The following is a 20,141-nucleotide window of genomic DNA, read 5'->3' as shown; positions in this document are numbered from 1 at the left end:
CAAAATGTTCATAAATCAAACTTTATTTAGACAGCTAGCTGAAATAGGAACTTTATGGTATTGGTTTTTAAATGTGTGCTAGTTTTACTTCTTGGGGAGTTTCATCTTTTTCAAGTCTTCCTCAGCATCTATATTGACTTGTGCAACATGGCAGCCCAAAGCAAGTAAGGTCCTGAAAAAGAATAACTTTCAGAAAACTGAGGAAATGATCAGACAAACAGAATGAGCAATACTTTATGAAAGATGCAAGTCGAAGTCGAAGTTGCCAAAGACAAGTAGTGCAAAAGAAATGAATCTGTTCCAACACCTCATTGAGCTGGTTATTGCATAAATACTGCTGAGTCTAGAGGCTGTATTGGGATGAATTTGCAGCCACAGCCTATCCATATTTACTGATGTGCATTTAATTACAATAAGCATTTTAATAATCATAGCCCAAAGTAAAGCCTTTTACAGCATATGCAAGTCTGTATTATAGAGGACATTGAGGTAATACTCACTTCAAAGTTTCAGTTGACATTTGCAGGTTATAATTCTTTTCTGTTTCTGGCAGTTTAGAAAAGTCGACAAGACAAGGGTGCTGTCTCTTGTTGTCATCTCGAACCTAAAAAATAGCAATTTATATTAATTAGTGAGTGAAATAATAAATCAACAATATTTCATGTGGAATATGGAAAGTCAAATACTCCAAAACTAATACCACTCTCTAATTCATGACCCGTAAAACTCTTTAGATTGATGTGATGCGAGAGAGAATGCTAAAGTGTTTAGGATTGAATAGTGGTGGCAGAATGAAAGTGGCATTGTGCTTGCCAAGCCGCTCTTGTTCTGTAACCCCACACACTCACAGCAATGCCACCTTGAGCCAGCAAAATATTATTAAAATCTGATTAATCAGAGACCAGCTGGGCCTCTGAAATATTTGTTATTAATAAATGCTAAGATCTGGCCTCAGGAGTAACGACAGCGCTCAACCACAATTCATTTTTTCTGCCAAGCTCTTGGACAGCATGCTGCTCATTAAGATTGTCTAAACTACTGTAATACCGCAAAGCTCTGTCATCAGAGTGCTTTTCCACTGTGCTCTGCAATTTTGCAGTTACTCTCCTGCAGCGATCAGTGGAAGAAATAAAACCGGATCAAAGTACTTTGCTTTTGCCATTACTATCTAAAAATAAGATCTGCATAGCCATCTGCTGTGTAGCTACTCGGGGTGCTTAAATATTAATTTAGGCTGCAGCCAAGGACTCTCAATTCAGGTTGACATTTTCAATTATCCTCCTCTGGGTTCCTCCAGTAGTTAAAGTTACACAGCAGAAATGATCCTGATATCCGAGCTTGTGTCATACAGAGAGGATCTTGCTTTTGCTGAGAAATTCTGATGATGCTGTTTAGTATTTTCACAGTCCCCTGAAATGTTTTCGTACCTTGCCGTACATCCAACCAAGCTCTATTTTGTTCATACCCCAGAGCTCATGGATGTTCTCAGCCAACTTGTCCCGCACATTTTCAAGATATGGAGGCAGGACAATCTGGATCAAAAGACAACACCAACAACAAAAAAATACAACTGTAAAATTACAATATACCAATATTTATGTCTGTCTTTGTCTTCATTTGATAATCACACTAAGCCATTTCAGTCTTTGATTAATCTTGACTTAATTGAGCAGCCCTAGCAGAGCTTGATAACAGGTAGAAAAGAGTGTAAAAATATGGTGAATGACTTATTATCTCACCTGGCTGGTGTCGACAGGAACAGGAATGAAGGAAGCCTGGGACAGGAACTCTGTGGTGCCCAGCAGATCTCTCACTCCTTCCAGGTCTCTTTTATACTCCTTCACAGGCTCCACACGCATCTTTTCTTTGGGGAGCAGGGCTTCGTAACATGATGCATAGCCCGCTGGAGGAAGGAACTTAAAGTCTCCATGACGACCACCCAACAAGAAACGGACCCTTGAGGAAAAATAAAGAAAGATGGCATTTAAACTCATGATCAATTACTTGATTAATCCTAATACACCACCGGGTTGTTCAAAAATGTCTTAATGTGCTACTTAATTTGTTTTTTGGTTGAGAAGTCAAATGATGAGTAATGGCCTTTCTCTGTTGATCGAACATAAAGCGAAAGAAGAAAGGGTTCATTTGTCACACAGAACTACTCCTGTACAATCATTTTCAAAGTGAAAATGATAGAAATGTAAGACTGGAAAAAACTGGTTGAAGAGATAGACCTCACCACTGGTCTATGAGACGAAGGACCTTGGCAAATTAACATTTGAACTCTCTTACACACACTTCTTCCCCGCATTCCCCACTCTTGCAGAGATCACCGAAACTCACATAAGAATCTATATGGTTTTAATTTGAACAACTATCATACAGTTTTATACATGTGTTTAGTATTATTTGAAATGTCTACAAGTGCGACTGGTACAAGTGTCCTATTTCCAAATAAGTAAAACAAAAGGTAATAAGGTTTTTAAGAGTTTTTAGATAACATACACACAAAGGAGGGTGGATGGGTAAACCCTCCAAGTCTGTAAGTCAACTTCTACCCCCAGTAAGTCTAGGGGGGTGAACACAGTAAATTTCCACTGTAAACTTATGTTTACATATGAAATGAGGTCTGGCGATATAATGAAATGCAGCGGAAGGATCAGGGCCTTTCTGTATCTCAGATCAGCCCGTGAATGCTGAGTCGCCGAGATTTCATAATGTCGGGTAAAAGATTTTTCCTCTTTGTTCTAGAACATTCGATGGTTTGCATTGATTATCTTTCAATTGATTATGAAATTGTAATAATACATTTACCTGACATAATAAATTGTTATATTTGATTATTCTAACAGACTTTGACTTTATTTTCATTAGATTTAAAAGGAATAGTCAAACATTCACGTATATTTAATGATGCACAGATATCACTGAAAAACCTTTTCATTTATGGAGTCAGATGAAATAACGAGTTAATACATAAGATAAAATGTATTGCATTTAATTAAAAATCCCTTTGCCATGAGAAAAGACGGAACACGCGTGAGACCTTTACCTCTAATCGAATACCGCCATTGGGTCGAATTAGACGGCCTTACAGAAACACATGTTGAATGATTTTGTCCTCATTAATATTAAAACTAATGTATACTGTAAATCCGACTATATTTATTCTTGCTATTTATGTATCTGTTACACAACCCGACAGATCAGCAGTGTTGGGCACTTTATATTGGAGAAACTCACTTGACCCCTGCAGAGAAACTGACGACGGGAAAGAAGAAGCCATCTACGTTGAAGTCTTCAAACATGCCTTGAACCGGCTGACCGTTAATTCGGAAAGACATGCTAGGGGCTCCAAGATCCAGACAGCAGCTCACCACATCATCTGAATTCAGCAAGTGCTGGTTAATAGAGGCCACGGCCCGTGGGATTCGCCCTAACAGACGTGGAGAGAATAAAGAATTTAGTAGATTTGTGTGAATACTGCTGCTCAAACAAGAGTATCAGAAATGATTTATGAGTCACGTTCATATATGCGTTTTTAATAATGTCATATTAGATCAGCTAGTGAGGAACATGGGTAAAACAGCTTTAAATATACCTGACCACAGATGAAGTCCATCAAAACTGTAGGAGTAAAGATCGTCACCCACACCATTTCCTCCCCAACCCTCTCCACCCCCAGGATAGGGGGCGTAGCCTTTGGTGGTGGCCCAGCCAACTCGAAGGTGGGTCGGCTCACTGGTTACATAGTGGTCTACTTGATCGATGATCAGCTCAAAGTACCATTTCTTATACTGCGCAGAGCCCTCACTCATGCCCAGGAAGATGTTGGGTCTCATACTGTATAAAAAGAGATTACATTGGAATTATAGAAAAAAAACACATAAATTATTAACAAATATTCCATTAACAAATAAGTCCATTGAGGATGTTTGAGTGTTGACAATGACAGTCAGCTTCACAAAAAAATATAATTGTCTTGATTTGTATTTTTTTGTCTTGTGGTCTAGTAAATTATATACTGATATTTTTTTGTACTCTGTCGACAAACACTTTTTTTCTTGTTTTATTCATAAATCTAAAAAAGTGGTTCACACTTAAAAGTAAAAGTAGTTTAAATAAAATTTTAATCTTACATTTTAATTTAAATAGAAAATCTGACATTCTCTAAAAACAAGTCTTATTTTCTTATGTAATTTTGCTTCTCAAATAAATCTTGTTTAAAGTTTTTGGCATACAAATTTTTTAAAGAAATCAATACTTTTATTTAGCAAGCACACATTATTGATCAACATATTGATCAAAAGTGACAGCAAAGCCTTTTACGTTGTTACAAATGATTTCTATTACAAATAAATGCCTTTTTTTAAACATTCTATTATACAAAGAATCCTGAAAAAAAAAATTCATAGTTTTCACACAAATATTAAGTAGCACACTTGTTTTCAACATTGATGATAATAAGAAATGTTTCTTGATTAGCAGATCAGGATATTAGAATGATTTTTGAAGGATCATGTGACACTGAAGACTGGAGTATCGGCTGCTGAAAATTCAGCTTTAACATCACAGGAATAAATTAAATTAAATAACTTCTGAATAAGAAACTTATTTGTATTTGTGTGTATGGGGGTGGGTGAGTGGTTTGTCTACCTTTGGACATCATTGACCAGACGTGTCTGGAGCAGCAGGTCTCTCTTGGGAAGCAGGTGATCACAGATGAAATTCTGATTGGCTCTCACAGCCACACCATTGCAGACACACAGGGAACAGAGAACATCTAGAATCTGAAAAGGAGTATGGGATACAATTTAACAATGCTGTTGTTTTATTACTTTAGACACATTTTATAGCGCACATTTTCCAACTTTATAGTCTCGTGCTTACATATTCTCAAGTGCATCCTTGAGAGGGTTTGCTAGCGTAACATGCTGTGCAGCTCCTAGAATGTATTTACGAGTTTACATGACCTACATTTTATAAGACAGAGGAATTCTCAAGTCAAGTAGCATGGGTCTAAACCAGCAGAAACACCTGCCCCTTGTTAAAATGTCTGGATGTTTGCACCTCTCATTGGACCTTGTGACGTTTAAGCAAATTTTTGACTCTGCTATTCAACAACTGGGGTCAGGAAGATTTTTTTTCTTTTTAAAAGACATTAAAGGCAGTTCTAATATTACAAAAAAAAATCTATTTCAAATAAATGTTGTTCTTTATAACTTTATATTTATCAAAGAATTCTAACAAAAACTTATCATGGTTTCCACAAAAATATTAAGCAGCACAACAGTTTTGACCATTGATAAAATAAAAAAATGTTTCTTGAGAAACAAATCAGCATATTAGAATGATTTCTGAAGAATCATGTGACACTGAAGACTGGAGTAATGACTGCTAAAAAAATTCAGCAAAACTGTTTTTACTGTATCTTTTTGATCAAATAAATGTAGCTGTGGTGAGCATAAGATACTTTTTTTCAAAAACATAAAAAATCTTGCCGACCGCAAACTTTTGACCAGATTTGTATGTCTCCCCCATATTATAAAAATGTACAGATTCACACTAAATCTGACGGATTTATCTATGAAACTGCATTTTCAGCTCTTCATTTAATATTTGTACTATTTAGGACTGCAGGTCTTAGTTTCCATCTAAAGACTTTGGATGGTCAGCAACATCCGTTATATTCCATACTCTACTATACATAATCTGTGCATGTGTGTGTGTTTGTAGAAATAGCAAATGCTGACCTTGTGGTTGCGCCCATGCTTGTACAGCAGAGAAATTATGGATTTGATGTGGGCCTTCTGGATGATGTTCAGAGATTCTGGACTCTCGATTAGGACACAATGAAGCACCTCTAAAATGCCTGTTTAGAATTGCTTTATTAATATTGCATTGCAGTAAACACAAGAACTGATAAAGGCATTACATAATCAGATAGCAGAGAGTTGTATAAGCAAATTACTACAATTGTCCACATGATGCTATGAATCCCATGTAATACTTCAGTGACATGAAGCTAAAGCTAAAACCATTAACATATGTGCAGATGCTGATGGTGGATCACTTAGTTTATGGCTACGTAAGACAGACTGGATAATGTATAACCTCTATAATCAGTGCTAATGAATATGTCTAATTTGACGTATAGCGGTATTTACCTGATGAGGACTCCAATCGCTCTAGCTTGCTGACTAGCCAATCCAGCTTGCGAGAGAACTGTGTGCAGTTGGTTCTGTTGCCTCGAATCAGAGCGGCTAATGGACAAAAATCAATGGCAATAAGCTCAATGTTACAATGATTTTCCTGCATACCTCAGACAAATCCCTTTCACTATCCTTCACACAAGGTTTCCCACCTAAATGGTCATATTCTAAAATGAATGCACCCTCCAGTGTGTGTTTGTGTGTGTGTGTGTGTGTGTGTGTATGTGTGTGTGTGTGTGTGTGTGTGTGTGTGTGTGTGTGTGTGTGTGTGTGTGTGTGTGTGTGTGTGTGTGTGTGTGTGTGTGTGTGTGTGTGTGTGTGTGTGTGTGTGTGTGTGTGTGTGTGTGTGTAAAATACTAAATAGGAGTAATCCTACCCTAGACAATTTTTTCTCAGAGCAATCAATCAAACTCAACCCCAGAGCTAAAGCCACTTTGCTGGGAGATTGTCTAGGCAGTTTTGAAGCCCTAACACCCCAAAAAGAACTGCTTCCTGTGGCAGCAAATGCATCCATATGGAGCCTTTAAAAACTGGCTGTTGTCACTAGCCTAATGTATCACGCTACTGTTCACCAGACAGACTCAGCACGGCCCCGCTCGAGGGTGACCTCAGCGACTGGAGCGAGCAAAATTTGGAGCGAGCCTCGATGGGGGCTCTGATAAATGCCAAGCCAGTCAAGGTGAACCGAGGAGAGTGTTTACGCTCACTGGATGCTGATGTGATGTTAAAATTTAAAACAAAAATAATTTGCTAAAGATACTGTTCTATAGAGTGCTGCAAGAAATGTACCATAACTCCAAAATAAGTTAGCATTTTTGGACTTCCGCTTTCATGGTCCCAAAGTAAATGGGTTTTTTGTTTAAATGCCTGACAATATTTACTCAATATTCAATATTAATTCTATATTTATATAAAATACATCAGAAATATTGTGATAGAAAAAGGCAGGAGACTATAAGACTATAGAGGTTGTTGGGGACCTTAAATGTCTTAAATGCCGTTTGCTTTACATTGTGTTTACACTTGTGCTCTTGCAAACTATTATAAATAATAAAAAATTCCAATTTTAGATTTTAAATAAAAAGTCATCAAAAACGTAGTAGAGATGACCAGTGTTGGGGATAACGAGATACAAATAGCACACGTTACATAATCAGATTACTTTTTTTCCAAGTAATGAGTAAAGTAACACATTATTTTTAAAGTTAAACAAAATATCTGAGTTACATTTTCAATAAGTAATGCAGCTAAAAGACCTTTACACTTGCAAAAAAATAGAACTTGTAATTAAAAAGTATAATAATATAACAAGCTCAGCATAGTGCTATATTGGTCTGAAAAAGACAGAAAGAGCTAAAGCCAGCTAAGATGGGAAAAAGTAATGCATAAGTAATGTAACACCATGCTGTCCATAATAAGTAACATAATTAGTTACTTTTTTAAGGGGGTAATGCATTACTTTCCCCAACAAAAAAATTCATGAAAGTTTTGTTAATTTGTGGAGATTATCTTGATGACCAAAACTTGCAATGTTGTAATGCATTACTTTTAAAAGTAACTTTCCACAACACTGGTGGTGACTTATTTTATTATAGCCTTATTTTAGATTTTTTTACCTCAGCCGATTGTATTTAGGCTTGAAAAAAACAACTTAAAAAAAAAAAAAAAAAAAAAAAAAAAAATTGTGTTCATTTGTGAAGATTATCAAATTCAACTTTTGTTGATCATAGAGCTTCTTTTCTGCAATAATCCAAAAGTCAATGGAAAAATCCTATTGAGTTTTTTGTCAAGGGGAAAATGTTTGGGTTGGCCTCCAAAAATATGTAATCCCTGCAGCACTCTATAAATAAAAGTAATATTAAAATGCTTCAGGATCTACAAAAATATTGAAAAAGTAGCAGAAATAAAATATATAGATTTCTATAGATTTTATATGTCTTCATAGATTTCTGAAGCAATTTTGCTTCGATCTCTCTACTTTTAATATCTTGAACAAGGTCCTTCTTCTCTAACTGTATGTTTGCCCTCCATAAATCAGGCTGAGAGTCAACAACAAGGTGATAAAAGAGAATAGAATTGCTATTTAACTGCCTCTAATAACTGTCATGTCTCTCCATCATCACCTTCTGTGAACAGTTGAAGGCTTTGGGCATGTTATTGAATTCTTACCCAGAAGCTCATAGAGGAGGTTGAGAATGTCCTTCCATGCCTCTCCGGCCTCCTCGCCAGCTAGCTCCTCAAACTCAGCGGCACTGTTGTATACGTTTAGCCGATCGATGCAGTGTGAGACCAAGGTTAGCATTCCCTAACATAAAATAATCATAATAAGTGTCAGCTTGTACATTGTATGATCCTGAATCTAATAAGGCATGTGTGAGTTGTATTCAACCTCCTCTTTGAAGAGATCTTGGCGCTTAATGAGAGATCGAAGCTGCCTCTGTTTCTCCTCATGTTCCAGCTCAGAGTCTGGCTGTTTGAAGTACACAATGAGGTCGTTGAGGGTCTGCAGCACTTCACACACAGGCAGAGTCACCTCTGTAGCCTTTTCTCCATTCAAACCATCCAGACCCCTAAGACCAGGATAATAAAATGATCAATATTATTTAAATTATTATTTCATATTTTTTAATATTTTAATAACATTAGGAATTGAATAACTAGTCTCGGGGTACATGGCACTCAGTTATGAGAGGAGGAACTTTTCTATTGTACTATTTGAGCATTTGAGCTCTGTGAGTTAGAGTCTTGTACCTGATGAACTGAGTGAAGAGGTGGGTGGTATTACGAATGATGCGAGCCGCCCTGGACTCCTCGTGCTGGCAGAGCTGCAGAGTCAGCCCGTCATCCATATGGCCCTCAAGAGACAGGACAGCCTGTACACATCGTAAATGTACATTAGCATTGACTGAAAAGTAAAACAGCTGACGAACCAGTTCAGATATACAAGGTTCAAAAGTTTCGCATTTTTTTAATTTAAAGGGTTAGTTCACCCAAAAATGACAATTCTTTCATCATTCACTCACCCTCATGTTCACTTTATATGACAAACAGATTGAATTTAGGCTTTCACACATCAGTTGTGGTAAACGTGCTTGACGTGTGAGAACCAATAAGGTTCATTCTCGTGTGTTACGCAGCACGTTTGAGCTTCCACAGGAACCAATGAGGTTTGTTCTCGCGCAATACGGTTGAGCTTCTGTTTTGAACAAAAGCCTAAATTCAAACTGTTCTCTGTTCTTAACTGTGTCTCTTCATAAAATTTGGAGATTAGTAGATAGATTAGTTTTACGATCTCTTTATGAACTTTTTGAAGCGTCAAAGTGGTAGTTGTGTAGACTTATATTTTCTCTTTTTAAATCTCTTATATTTCATAAAAAATATCTTCATTTGTGTTCTGTAGATGAACATAAGTCTTACGGGTTTGGAACGACATGAGGATGAGTAAATGATGACAAAATGTTCTTTCTTTTTTTCATTTTTCATCACAAATTATATTATCAGTATAACAATTAGAATTTTCTGAATTTTTTTTTTAATTTCAGAGTGTATTAGTAATTGTAATTTTTGCTTAAAGCTGCTGTCCATAACTTTTTTGGGTTAAAAATTATCCAAAATAATAATAATTAAAAAAAACATAACCAGCCAGTGTTAAAAAATATCTGCTTGCTTTTGCCCGATTCAAAACGGTTAGCTTGTAATAATGATTTTAATTCCAGTGGTACTGGTGGATTTCCGCGGGAAATTCGAGCATGTCTTTGCGTCATTACGTCACATCTGTACACATAAAGAAGGCGTCCCGGTCGGCTATATTGCGTGAGGATGTTGGAGGTGGACATTTTTAGCCTTTTCTCGCAGCATTAAATAATTAAACTTATGGCGGATCCAGAAAGGTTCAAACGACAATCACCAGTGACAACTGGACATTCACCACTTGTAAAACCCCAAATTATTCGGACTTCGGAGTGGGTAGAGAAAAAAGAGACTGCAACTGGCCCACGCGAAAACAAGGATAAACATCGGTTCAAAACGGACGCAGAGATGGCTTTTTTTCTTTTAGGACAGGTAAGACATTTCAATAGTTCAATCGTGTAACAGTAGCACACTTGTTCGCTTAATTCACACAGTTACGGAGTTTCCTGTCTTTATTCGTTTAGCTATTATGGTAAATATTTTGTGCTAGCTATGAGAGGGAGCAATTCACCTCTACTCCGAGCAAACCAAACCGGCCTCCTCCGAAATTATATATAGTTTTAAATATGCATCGGATTACAGATATGTTTTTTTTTTTTTTTTTTTTTTTTTTTTAAGAAAACCAGTAAAGAAACATTAATTTATTGGTATGACAATTAGAAATTAGACTGCACAGAAATAGAAACTGAACTACAGGGTAATCATAATACACATTAAATGTAGTCACAATGCTGATGTTGATAATTTGAGAACAAAGTATAATTTGAAAGGTTTGACGCGATCGTTATATTTAATCAGCACGATTTACTGCAAGGCTTTCCCCCCCTTAGTTGATGTGGATGTTACTTACTTGTTCAGATGACATTTTCCGATGAAAATTCGTATGTTGTCATGGTCATACTGTAGGCCTACTTCCAAAAGTAGAATGTGTGATTCTGAATGCCAGTTTCCACATCGCGCGGTGACTGACAGACTCGCAGTCTCAAAACATTGTGTTCATCCGCGCTGTTTCATGCGGATGTGCAACTCACGCAAAGTTAATAATTCCGCGAATAACTGCAATTACAGATTTCAAACAGAGATGGCGACAAAGAGGAAAAATGCCGGACTGCAGCTTTAAGGTCCCCGTGAACCGGAAGTTGCAAACGACTTTTCTCCAGTGTTGTGACGTATATCCGAGAGAAACGGAATACTAAATGAGGCAAAATAGTGGGCGTGGCTTTTTTTCCAACTAGCACCTGATTGGATCTAGAAAAGTAGGTGTTTTCATTCAGCCTGTCTACTGTCAGTTGGAGGGGCGTGGTTATGGATGTTAAGCAGACACCCAAACCGTAAAGCCTACGTCATCGGGCAAGGTCCTCCAATGCAGAGGGGAGGGGCATTTTCAAAATTTGATTAAAGATTACGAAGCCAAAAAAAAATTTTGTGTGGATTGACTTGCATGGATGAATTGTTCACCACAAAACGATCAATTTAGGCAAACAAATTAAGTATGGTCAATTTTGATTTCATGGGGACTTTAATAATGAATATCTGACCATCTATACCAAGAAATAGTGCAGAATCTGAAATATTGCAAATTTATTTTAAGCTGCAATTTTGTTCATTTTCAGGTTTAAATTGAATTCTGAGTCCCAGATTTTAAATGTGGCCTCAGAGTTTTGTACAACACACTACATCAGATTATGTCGGTCACCCTGCTCTGGCCATTATAAATCCTGCATTGATGCATTACCAGTTTTGCTATAATGTAACATAACTACACGCGACGCGCGATAAAAGGTATCTTAATTTCTTTTTTAATCAGAGTTTTTGTCCTAATCAGCCGCAACGGCGACACTCAACGATTCTATTTTAGAAACGGTTCCTATTTCTGCGACGTCGCGGAGAACAGAAAGTATGATAATCTCAGGTATAGGCTACTGTTTATGTGCTTTATTTAATGTTAAAAGCGTCTGTGTGAGTTTGAATATCATTTTGTGTGTCTATAGCCGTACTGAAAGTCACATTTAAACCAATTCACCTCAGATCTTCAAAATAAATAAAAGTGAACAAGAAAGAACGTTCAAACTGTCAACTCATTGTTAACAGACAAGTGTATTATATGACAACGATTGTTTCAGTAACTATTTTTAATAATGTAAAAATGGTGTAATATTCATGAATTTGATTATGTACTTCCATTTTACTATCCATTTCGTTGAGAGTGCCGGGAGCTTGCCGAGAGAGCCCGCCCACGCGCTCTTCAGATTGGCTGTGATTTTTGATAGACTACATCGCGTCCCATAGTTGTGTTGCATCTGGTGTGAACAGTCAAATTATTTTTCGCTGGAATCTTATCGCATCGCGTCTGGTTAGGACACAGTGTCAGAGTCTGTGGTCATACTGTATTTATCAGTACTTTTCTAATCTAGCATTTGGACAGGATGCTCATGAAGCCACTTTTTAATGTCAAAATTAGTGCTTAGATTCAGGTCACTTACTGTAGTAATTTCAGTGGCCATTACAAATCTATGGGCTATGAAATCTATTCAACTTGGCACCTCCTCCTCACAGGAAAGTCAGAGTCAGAGTCTTGATTTGAAAATCAAATCAAGTGTCACCAAAGTTACGACTTCGGCTGCCTGGACTGTGCGTAAAGGTGGCATGCTTTTTCTGGCCTATAGCCCAGAGTTAAGCTGCATACCAGAAAGCTGGAAAGATGTGCAGTCCATGTGAACGTGTAATCCTGACCACTCCCCAAAAACACACTGTCACCATGCCTACCTCATTATCACATTTAAACCATGGCCTCGAATATCCTACACTCTTCACAGAAGCCACTGCGGTTAAGCTTGAGCCAACATTAGACCATCCTGTGAGCCCCATAATCTTTAATGGGATCATTACTTACGGCACCTGATGTCATAAAAGATGTGTGTGTCATTCAAAGTCGTTGTAATGATGTACGTGTGACCTGGAGAGGGAGCTCGGTGATAGTTTCAGCCTCTTAGGACAAAAAAGCACAAGGACACTATCTCTCACCCTTCTCTTCAGTGGTCCCAGGCGAGAAGATTTTGCATCAGGCGCTTGGTAGGACAGCCACAGGCCCGTGGACACGTGCATGATGAAGCAGAACGAATCACCATATTTGATCTCTGCAACCCCCATACCATCAATATCGCGCTTTGGGCCAGAGTCAATCTTTTCCTGTGAAGAGAAAGACAAATTGCACAAGTCCTGCCATTACTGTGCCAACTCACTGTCATGTGGTCATGTGTAAGCTTTATTGAGATAAAATAGAAGCTTGTTTTAGAGCAGCTTGTTTTATGACCTCTCTGCTTGTTGCAGCAGAGCAAGGATAATGAAACACCAATATACAGTAATAATGCATTGAGGATTAGTAATTGGGAAACAGATGTAGCAATTACAGAGTCTGAGCACTGACTAGCAGGGGTACAATCTAATAAAGTCAGTTTGTCCAATAGCTGAAGCTGTCTAGCTCTGAAAGTCATTGATTCGTCTCATTTATTTAATTTTCTAATAAATATAAGGAAGGAATGTTACTGGCTCAGTTGACTACATTTGTGGCATAAAGTTAATTAGCACAAACAAAAATTGAAAGCTAAAATCAAGGGTTAAAGTATATGGTTCAAACCTTGCTTGCCCGGAAACAGAAGGCAGTTGCAGTGGTGTCAGACTTCTTTCTGTCTATCAGTATCAGGCCATGGTCCTCTGTCTGGCCCAGGTAGTGACCGGTGGAGAGATGGCGCAGGCGGAAGGGTTGACCCCATCTGATGTGGCTCCCACTCCAGCTATAATTCAAGAAAAAAGACTACTCTGTTAGTATGCATCTTTTCATCTTCAAATATGAGACGCTAACAATTTGAATGCTTAATCAATCCATAGGACTTTGCAGAAGATTAGGAAACCTTTCAATTGTCTAAGTCATGGATTACATGCACTGCTCACTGGCCTGACTTTGAACTACCCTTTTGGGCATAATTGGAAAAGACAGAGGAGGAGAAACCAGTCCGGGGCATAAAATATTTACTGCAGTTTCAACCCAAAGGATTTGTGTGTGTGTGTGTGTGTGTGTGTGTGTGTGTGTGTGTGTGTGTGTGTGTGTGTGTGTGTGTGTGTGTGTGTGTGTGTGTGTGTCTTTGTGTGCACAAGCAGGTAAGAAACTGTGTATTTGATTTAACCTTATCCGAAGGGGCTCCAATCTCCATAAAGACCTGGCCTTGGACCCTCCTTTACCAGTCTCATAGTTCACCACTCTATAGGAAATAAAGAGATTAGTAGACATATTTTCTCAGATCGATGGATGGATATTTTCTATTTTGCCAATTTCTGAAATTGTCTATATGGTTTTATAGATAGATAGATAGATAGATAGATAGATAGATAGATAGATAGATAGATAGATAGATAGATAGATAGATAGATAGATAGATAGATAGATACCTCTGTTGCGCTTCACTTTGTTCGGATCCTGGTATAGTGAGACTCTCGTCGTGCCCATGGAACAAGCGCATCACTTGCCCACCCAGAAGAAATCCTACAGACAAGGGAACAGAGAGACAATTCCTAACATCAACTGTGCTTTAACAACTAGCAAAGCTAGACAAAAGTAATAGATTTAGATTTTTGAAAGCACACAGCATTAAAGGAGAACTCCGGCGCAAAATGAACCTTTGGTCTAATTACACATTGTTACCTAGTCAACCGTTATCTGAGATTTGTTTTCATGATTATCGAATGTAAATAGTTTTATCTCTAAAAACAGTTTAGCCTATAAAGCTAGTATAACGCTAGTATATTGGGCATAGATCAATGACAAATAAAAATCGCTTGTTAATACCACTAACAAGGCTCAAAATAGCCCCACACTAGCACGGTAGCATAATGAGGGTCCCTACCTTCAAACCGAAGCATTGAGAACTTTGTCAGTGTCCAGACAGTTTAATAAGAAGATATTTTATACATACAGTCAACTTTGCGTATACAGGCAGAAGCCATCTTTGAAAAACAGTCTCTACCAGTTAATCTACGAACGCCGATCCAAGTGCGCTGGAGAGATGTGAACGAGCTACAAGTTGTGATAAGGTGAGCGCGAACAGCAGGCTTGGATCGGCGTTCGTAGATCGACTGGTAGAGACTGTTTTTGATTAAATCTGAGAGCTGTCTCACTCCTCCATAGGCTTCTTAAGGGATCGAAACTCCAAAAGTTATGAAAGACATCATTAAAATAGTCCGAGTGACTACAGTGGCTCAATCTTAAGTTTATCAAGTGACGAGAATACTTTTTGTGCGCAAAAAATAAACAAAAATAACGACTTTATTCAACTATTCATTTCCTTCTCTGTGGTCCTCGAGATTTCACATAGTGAAACTACGCAAAGCTTCTAGGTTGTACGTTTGTTTTTGTCGCACAAAAAGTATTCTCGTCGCTTGATAAACTTAAGATTGAGCCTCTGTAGTCACTCGGACTATTTTAACGATGTCTTTCATAACTTTTGGGCCGGCTAGTTTCGATCCCTTAAGAAGCCTATGGAGGAGTGATCCAGCTCTCAGATTTAATCAAAAATATCTTAATTTGTGTTCCGAAGATGAACGAAAGTCTTACGGGGTTGGAACAACATGAGGGTGAGTAATTACTGACAGAATTTTTGGGTGAACTATCCCTTTTAAAGATCCTGTTCTTCGCGATTCCATTTTTCAAACTTTAATTAGTGTGTAATGTTGCTGTTAGAGCATAAATAATACCTGTAAAATTATAAAGCTCAAAGTTCAATGCCTAGCGAGATATTTTATTTAACAGAAGTCCCCTTTCAAAGCATACAGCGAACGGCCGGTTTGGACTACATCCCTCTACTTCCTTTTTTAATGACGTAACTAGAACAGTTTTTTGACTAATCTCCGCCCACAGGAATACACAAAAAAAGGGGGCGTGGTCTTGTTGCGCTCCCACGGAGAAGAAGCACTTCAGCAGCGCATGCATCTCCAATTTATGGTAAGAGGCGTGACCTTTCCGGGCAACGTGCGATAAGCTGCTGTCGAATCACAACACAGGAACCGCTGGCACAATCAGAACTCGTTACGTATTTCTGAAGGAGGGACTTCATAGAACAAGGAAGTCATCAGGCCGTTTTTTGGAAATTGAAAACAGCGGTATACAGATAAGTGAATTGTGTGAAAAATACAGTGTTTTTTTACACGCGAAACATGAACACATGTTATATTGCACACTGTGAACACAATCAAAGCTTCAAAAAAACATGAAGAACGGGACCTTTAACTTAACTCACCCACTGCCACGTTGCTTCTGGAGCAGGTAGGCTGAACATTCCACAGTGTTTGCATGAAAGAAGCATCCACTTGAATACTTCCATTGGAGATGGAGAGGTGCTGCAAGAGAGAGAAAGAGACAAGTGTGTAAACTAACTATGCGTGCATGTTTGTGCTTGCAGAATCGGAAAAAAAAAGAGAAAGGAAGTTAGAGCAAGGGAGACAGAGAGAAAGAGATATAGTGAAAGGAAACAGGAAAAGAGATACTGCGATGTGGCCTTGATGCTGCCAGCCTGTCTGTGTTGTCAGCATCTGAGTTACAAATCTGTTTTTAAAAGATTACTGTCTAGAAAAATACAAACAGGACTGCCTTTCCCAGAACATGAGCTCTCTGCATGAGCAGCTCCCCAACCCCTTCCAAGGGACTTAGAGGCTGTTTTAGTTCATTCATAGCTGGAACAAAAACAATGCAACTGACCTGATCAAAAATGGGAGCAGTGCCTGAATTATAATAATGACTTTCAGAGGTGAAATATTTCTGGAATTTTTCTGGAATTTTGAAAGGTCTCATGTAATATGTTTACTTTACTTACGTTTAAACTTACTAAAGAAAATTGTGTTTTTGATACATTTGAATCTGGTTTTAGATCAGGTCATAGCACAGAATCAGCTCTTCTTAGAGTAGCTAATGACATTTTATTGAAAACTGACTCTAGTAGCAGTGTTGTTTTGCTGGATCTTAGCACAGCATTTGAAACGATTGACAATAATCTATCCTTATTGAACGTCTAAGGCCGCATGTGGGCATCCAAAGAACTGCCCTAAGTTTGTTTGCCTCTTATCTTCAAAATAGAACCTTTTCTGTTAAAATTTCTCATCATCTATAGATAGCTTCTATTAGCTGTGGTAATACAGGAACCCTTAAGGTTCCATTTTGGGACCAGCGTTATTTTCATTACATATGCTTCCTCTTGGTTCTATTTTTTTTTTAAATATAGTATTTCATATAAGTTTAATGCTGATGACACCCAGATGTATTTGCCTATGAAGTCTGTAGATGATAAATCTATTAAATCACTTTCTGAATGTCTAAATCTCTATGTAAAATGCTAAAGGTAATGCAAAAGTTAAAGCTTGACAGACAAATCAATTAAGTTTTCAACTGCAAAATATTGCTAAACTTAAATCTGTCTGAACTTTTAGTGTTCTGAAGAAAGTAATCCATGCTTTTATTTCTTCACGTCTTTATTACTGCAATGCTTTGTACCTGGGTGTAAGTCAGTCCTCGCTGTCACGTCTTCAGCGGGTAAAAATGCGGCAGCAAGGTTGTTGACAAACACAAGAAAGAGGGATCATATATCCCCATATTCTGGCCTCTTTACACTGGCTACCAGTTCATGATTTTAGGATAAAGCAACACAAATAAATTACATTTTAAAAACGATTATGGCCTAGCATGGCCTAGCACCTGAGTATGTTACTGATTTAATCACCCGCTGTCAATCCAGTAGATCTTTGCGCTCTAATGATTAATTGCTTCTCATGGTTTCCACGATCCCGTTTAAAATGTAAAGGTGATCGGGCATTTTCTGTTGCAGCTCCTAGGCTCTGGAATGACCTTCCTCTGTCTGTAAAAACTTGTCCTTCATTGGGTGTTTTTCAGAGTGCGCTTAAAACTTATTTGTTTTCTTTAGCATTTGATAATGCGTTGTAAGTTGTGTATGTCATATGTTTGCATTGTTTTATGTCTTTGTTTTTATTTTCTCTTTTATACCTTCTGTACAGCACATTGGTTCCACTAGTGGTGTTGAAAGTGCTTTATAAATAAAGTTGAGTTGAGTTGAGAGTTGATTAAAATAATTAAAAATAGAAAAGAATTTTAATTGAAATCATATTTCACAGTATTACTGTTTTACTGTGATTTTTTTTATTATTTTTTTTATTCGTACCAACCCCAGACTTATGCCCACTTGTAAACGATAGTGTATTTCGTAAGACCACCAATTTTTTTATTTTTTTTTTACATTCTTTTTGGGTTTAAAACTTTTATTAGGGGTTTTACACCCTCCAAAATTATTTGCACTCTGCAGGTCAGATATAATCCAATAAGCCTGAAACAGGACAAAATGGGGTAAAACCTTTTTCTGTCTCTCAGTGCATCCATTCTCCTCCAGTACATCTAAGGGAACTCAGTGCTCTGTTGGCAGGCTGAGCACGTCACCATGACAACTTGATTAAAACTGATGGGCCCCCTCTGCCCCCCTTACCAGACACAAATGAAATTATAATGAGAAATTATAGAAGAACTTTTTCTTCTTTTTTTACTACAGACTATCAGTCTATGTACTACATTATTGCATTGCTTAAAGTTAAAAGTTTATCTGGGAATTTTTAAACATTGACTCTGGGTGCCTGAGGCCATTAAAGAATAGATCACTCAAAATTGTTCATACACTGGCAGTTCGTAAGGACAACAATTTTTTTTTATAACGTTAAAGGTGCATTGCGCAACTTTTCATGTTAAAAATACCTGTTTTTCTTCCTATACATGCTTAAAGAACTGCCTGATGGGCTGAATGAGCCCTTCTCTGCTTACTGAGATTGCCTCTATAATCCTGTACAGTAAAATATATAAGAGGGATTCGGGCTCGAATTTGAGACTGGGCGTGACGTCATGCGCGTTCACGCTCACCAGGCTGTCTCGCAAGTTTGTGTATTCGCCGGCGCCGCCATTCTCCGCATCAGCGGACAACTCGTGCGTCAAAAGTAGAAGATGGATTCAAAGAGACCGGCTTGTAGTCCATTCCAAACCTAGTATTTTGTCTAGTGCCACCAAAAGGGCCAAATTGGAGTCAGACAGGCGTCGGAGTAAGACGAGAGTCAACCTCGGGAAATGGAGAGATCTCCGGTCTGCTCTTGGTCTCAAACGGGATCCTCAGTTGGCTTTTTTCTTGATAAAACGGTAAGATATAGCCCAGTCTCTAATGTTTGATACGGCCAATCTGTGTATGACAACAAATGACGATGCGTAAAATGTGTAATGCTTTAGCGTAGGCTAGATACATATACAATCAGAATTGATTTTATACCATTGTCAGTGAACAGTTTCATAAACTAGGAATAGAGGGAATGCATTAACGTCACTTCCCCGCCGGAACACGCCCCCCTCAGCGGGACTGAGTGGCAGAAGAGCTGCTGCGTGACTGGAGTTAATAGGGGGAAACTGCGTTAACGCGAGTAAAACAAACTATTATCAGTTTAAACTAAAAGTTAGACTCGATATAGTGTTCCTTACAACTTATCAAAGATCCAGTGATCCATGGATATTGACATGCAGCCAGGAATCGCGTTTCCTGACATTTATATGTGCCTGATTTCGACGCCGGGGAAATAAATGAAGACAATTTGCCTGTAAACGTTTTATATAAATACAATATAGATAGGTCTAAATCCGAGTGATCACTTACATTAATGTTATACTGTATATCATCATATCGTCCAGCCCTAAAACTTGTATAGTTTTTTGTCAGTTTATTTAAAAACATCCAATTATGCAGAATATAGTCTGTTCTGTAGCTTTTTGCAGTCTGTAAAAATATACAGTACCTCAGATTTCTGGTCAAATCTAGTTGTACAGTCAATCGCAAAGCTCTTTCCCGTTTTAGATGTGTTTTGTGTGATTTTCACGGCATTCACGCTGAAAACAAATGCTGCCGCTCAGTCTTTTTGCCACTTGTGGGCGTGACCGCATTTACTCCGGCTGACGGTGACGTCATGCGCATACCCTCTATTGTGTTCGGACCAACAAGGAAGAACGCCGTTGCATTGGCTATATTGTCTTTTTCGGTAAAAATTGTAAATTGTAAATCCTTTCACTGCTGTCACTGCTATCCTCAGTGCTTCTCTCCACAGTAACATCAAATTGGTCAGAGCTCGTATTCTATCAAAACGAGGAAAACGTAAAATATT

The 20,141-nt window shown here is 38.0% G+C and overlaps 1 protein-coding gene across 3 annotated transcripts in view; it reads right to left on the bottom strand.

The window, feature by feature from the left end:
* The window catches only part of ryr3 (ryanodine receptor 3), an 89,555-nt gene that overhangs the window by 45,614 nt on the left and 23,800 nt on the right, over nucleotides 1–20,141 (bottom strand). For all 3 annotated transcript variants that reach the window (XM_056240127.1, XM_056240128.1, XM_056240129.1), the window contains 17 exons: nucleotides 16,193–16,292; nucleotides 14,349–14,442; nucleotides 14,087–14,161; nucleotides 13,540–13,696; nucleotides 12,927–13,091; nucleotides 8,964–9,085; nucleotides 8,602–8,782; nucleotides 8,382–8,517; nucleotides 6,168–6,263; nucleotides 5,754–5,872; nucleotides 4,657–4,790; nucleotides 3,602–3,843; nucleotides 3,244–3,436; nucleotides 1,740–1,956; nucleotides 1,428–1,532; nucleotides 501–604; nucleotides 89–172 (listed from right to left, as the gene is read on the bottom strand). In XM_056240127.1, the coding sequence (XP_056096102.1) occupies nucleotides 89–172; nucleotides 501–604; nucleotides 1,428–1,532; nucleotides 1,740–1,956; nucleotides 3,244–3,436; nucleotides 3,602–3,843; nucleotides 4,657–4,790; nucleotides 5,754–5,872; nucleotides 6,168–6,263; nucleotides 8,382–8,517; nucleotides 8,602–8,782; nucleotides 8,964–9,085; nucleotides 12,927–13,091; nucleotides 13,540–13,696; nucleotides 14,087–14,161; nucleotides 14,349–14,442; nucleotides 16,193–16,292 (2,324 nt within the window). The remainder of the gene's footprint in view (nucleotides 1–88; nucleotides 173–500; nucleotides 605–1,427; nucleotides 1,533–1,739; nucleotides 1,957–3,243; nucleotides 3,437–3,601; nucleotides 3,844–4,656; nucleotides 4,791–5,753; nucleotides 5,873–6,167; nucleotides 6,264–8,381; nucleotides 8,518–8,601; nucleotides 8,783–8,963; nucleotides 9,086–12,926; nucleotides 13,092–13,539; nucleotides 13,697–14,086; nucleotides 14,162–14,348; nucleotides 14,443–16,192; nucleotides 16,293–20,141) is intronic.

This window comes from Rhinichthys klamathensis, unplaced genomic scaffold (assembly GCF_029890125.1).
Source record: "Rhinichthys klamathensis goyatoka isolate OS25496 unplaced genomic scaffold, OSU_Roscu_1.1 h1tg000579l_1, whole genome shotgun sequence".
Lineage (NCBI taxonomy): Eukaryota > Metazoa > Chordata > Actinopteri > Cypriniformes > Leuciscidae > Rhinichthys > Rhinichthys klamathensis.
Note: the sequence above shows the minus strand (reverse complement) of the source record. Positions and strands in the feature narration are given on the sequence as shown.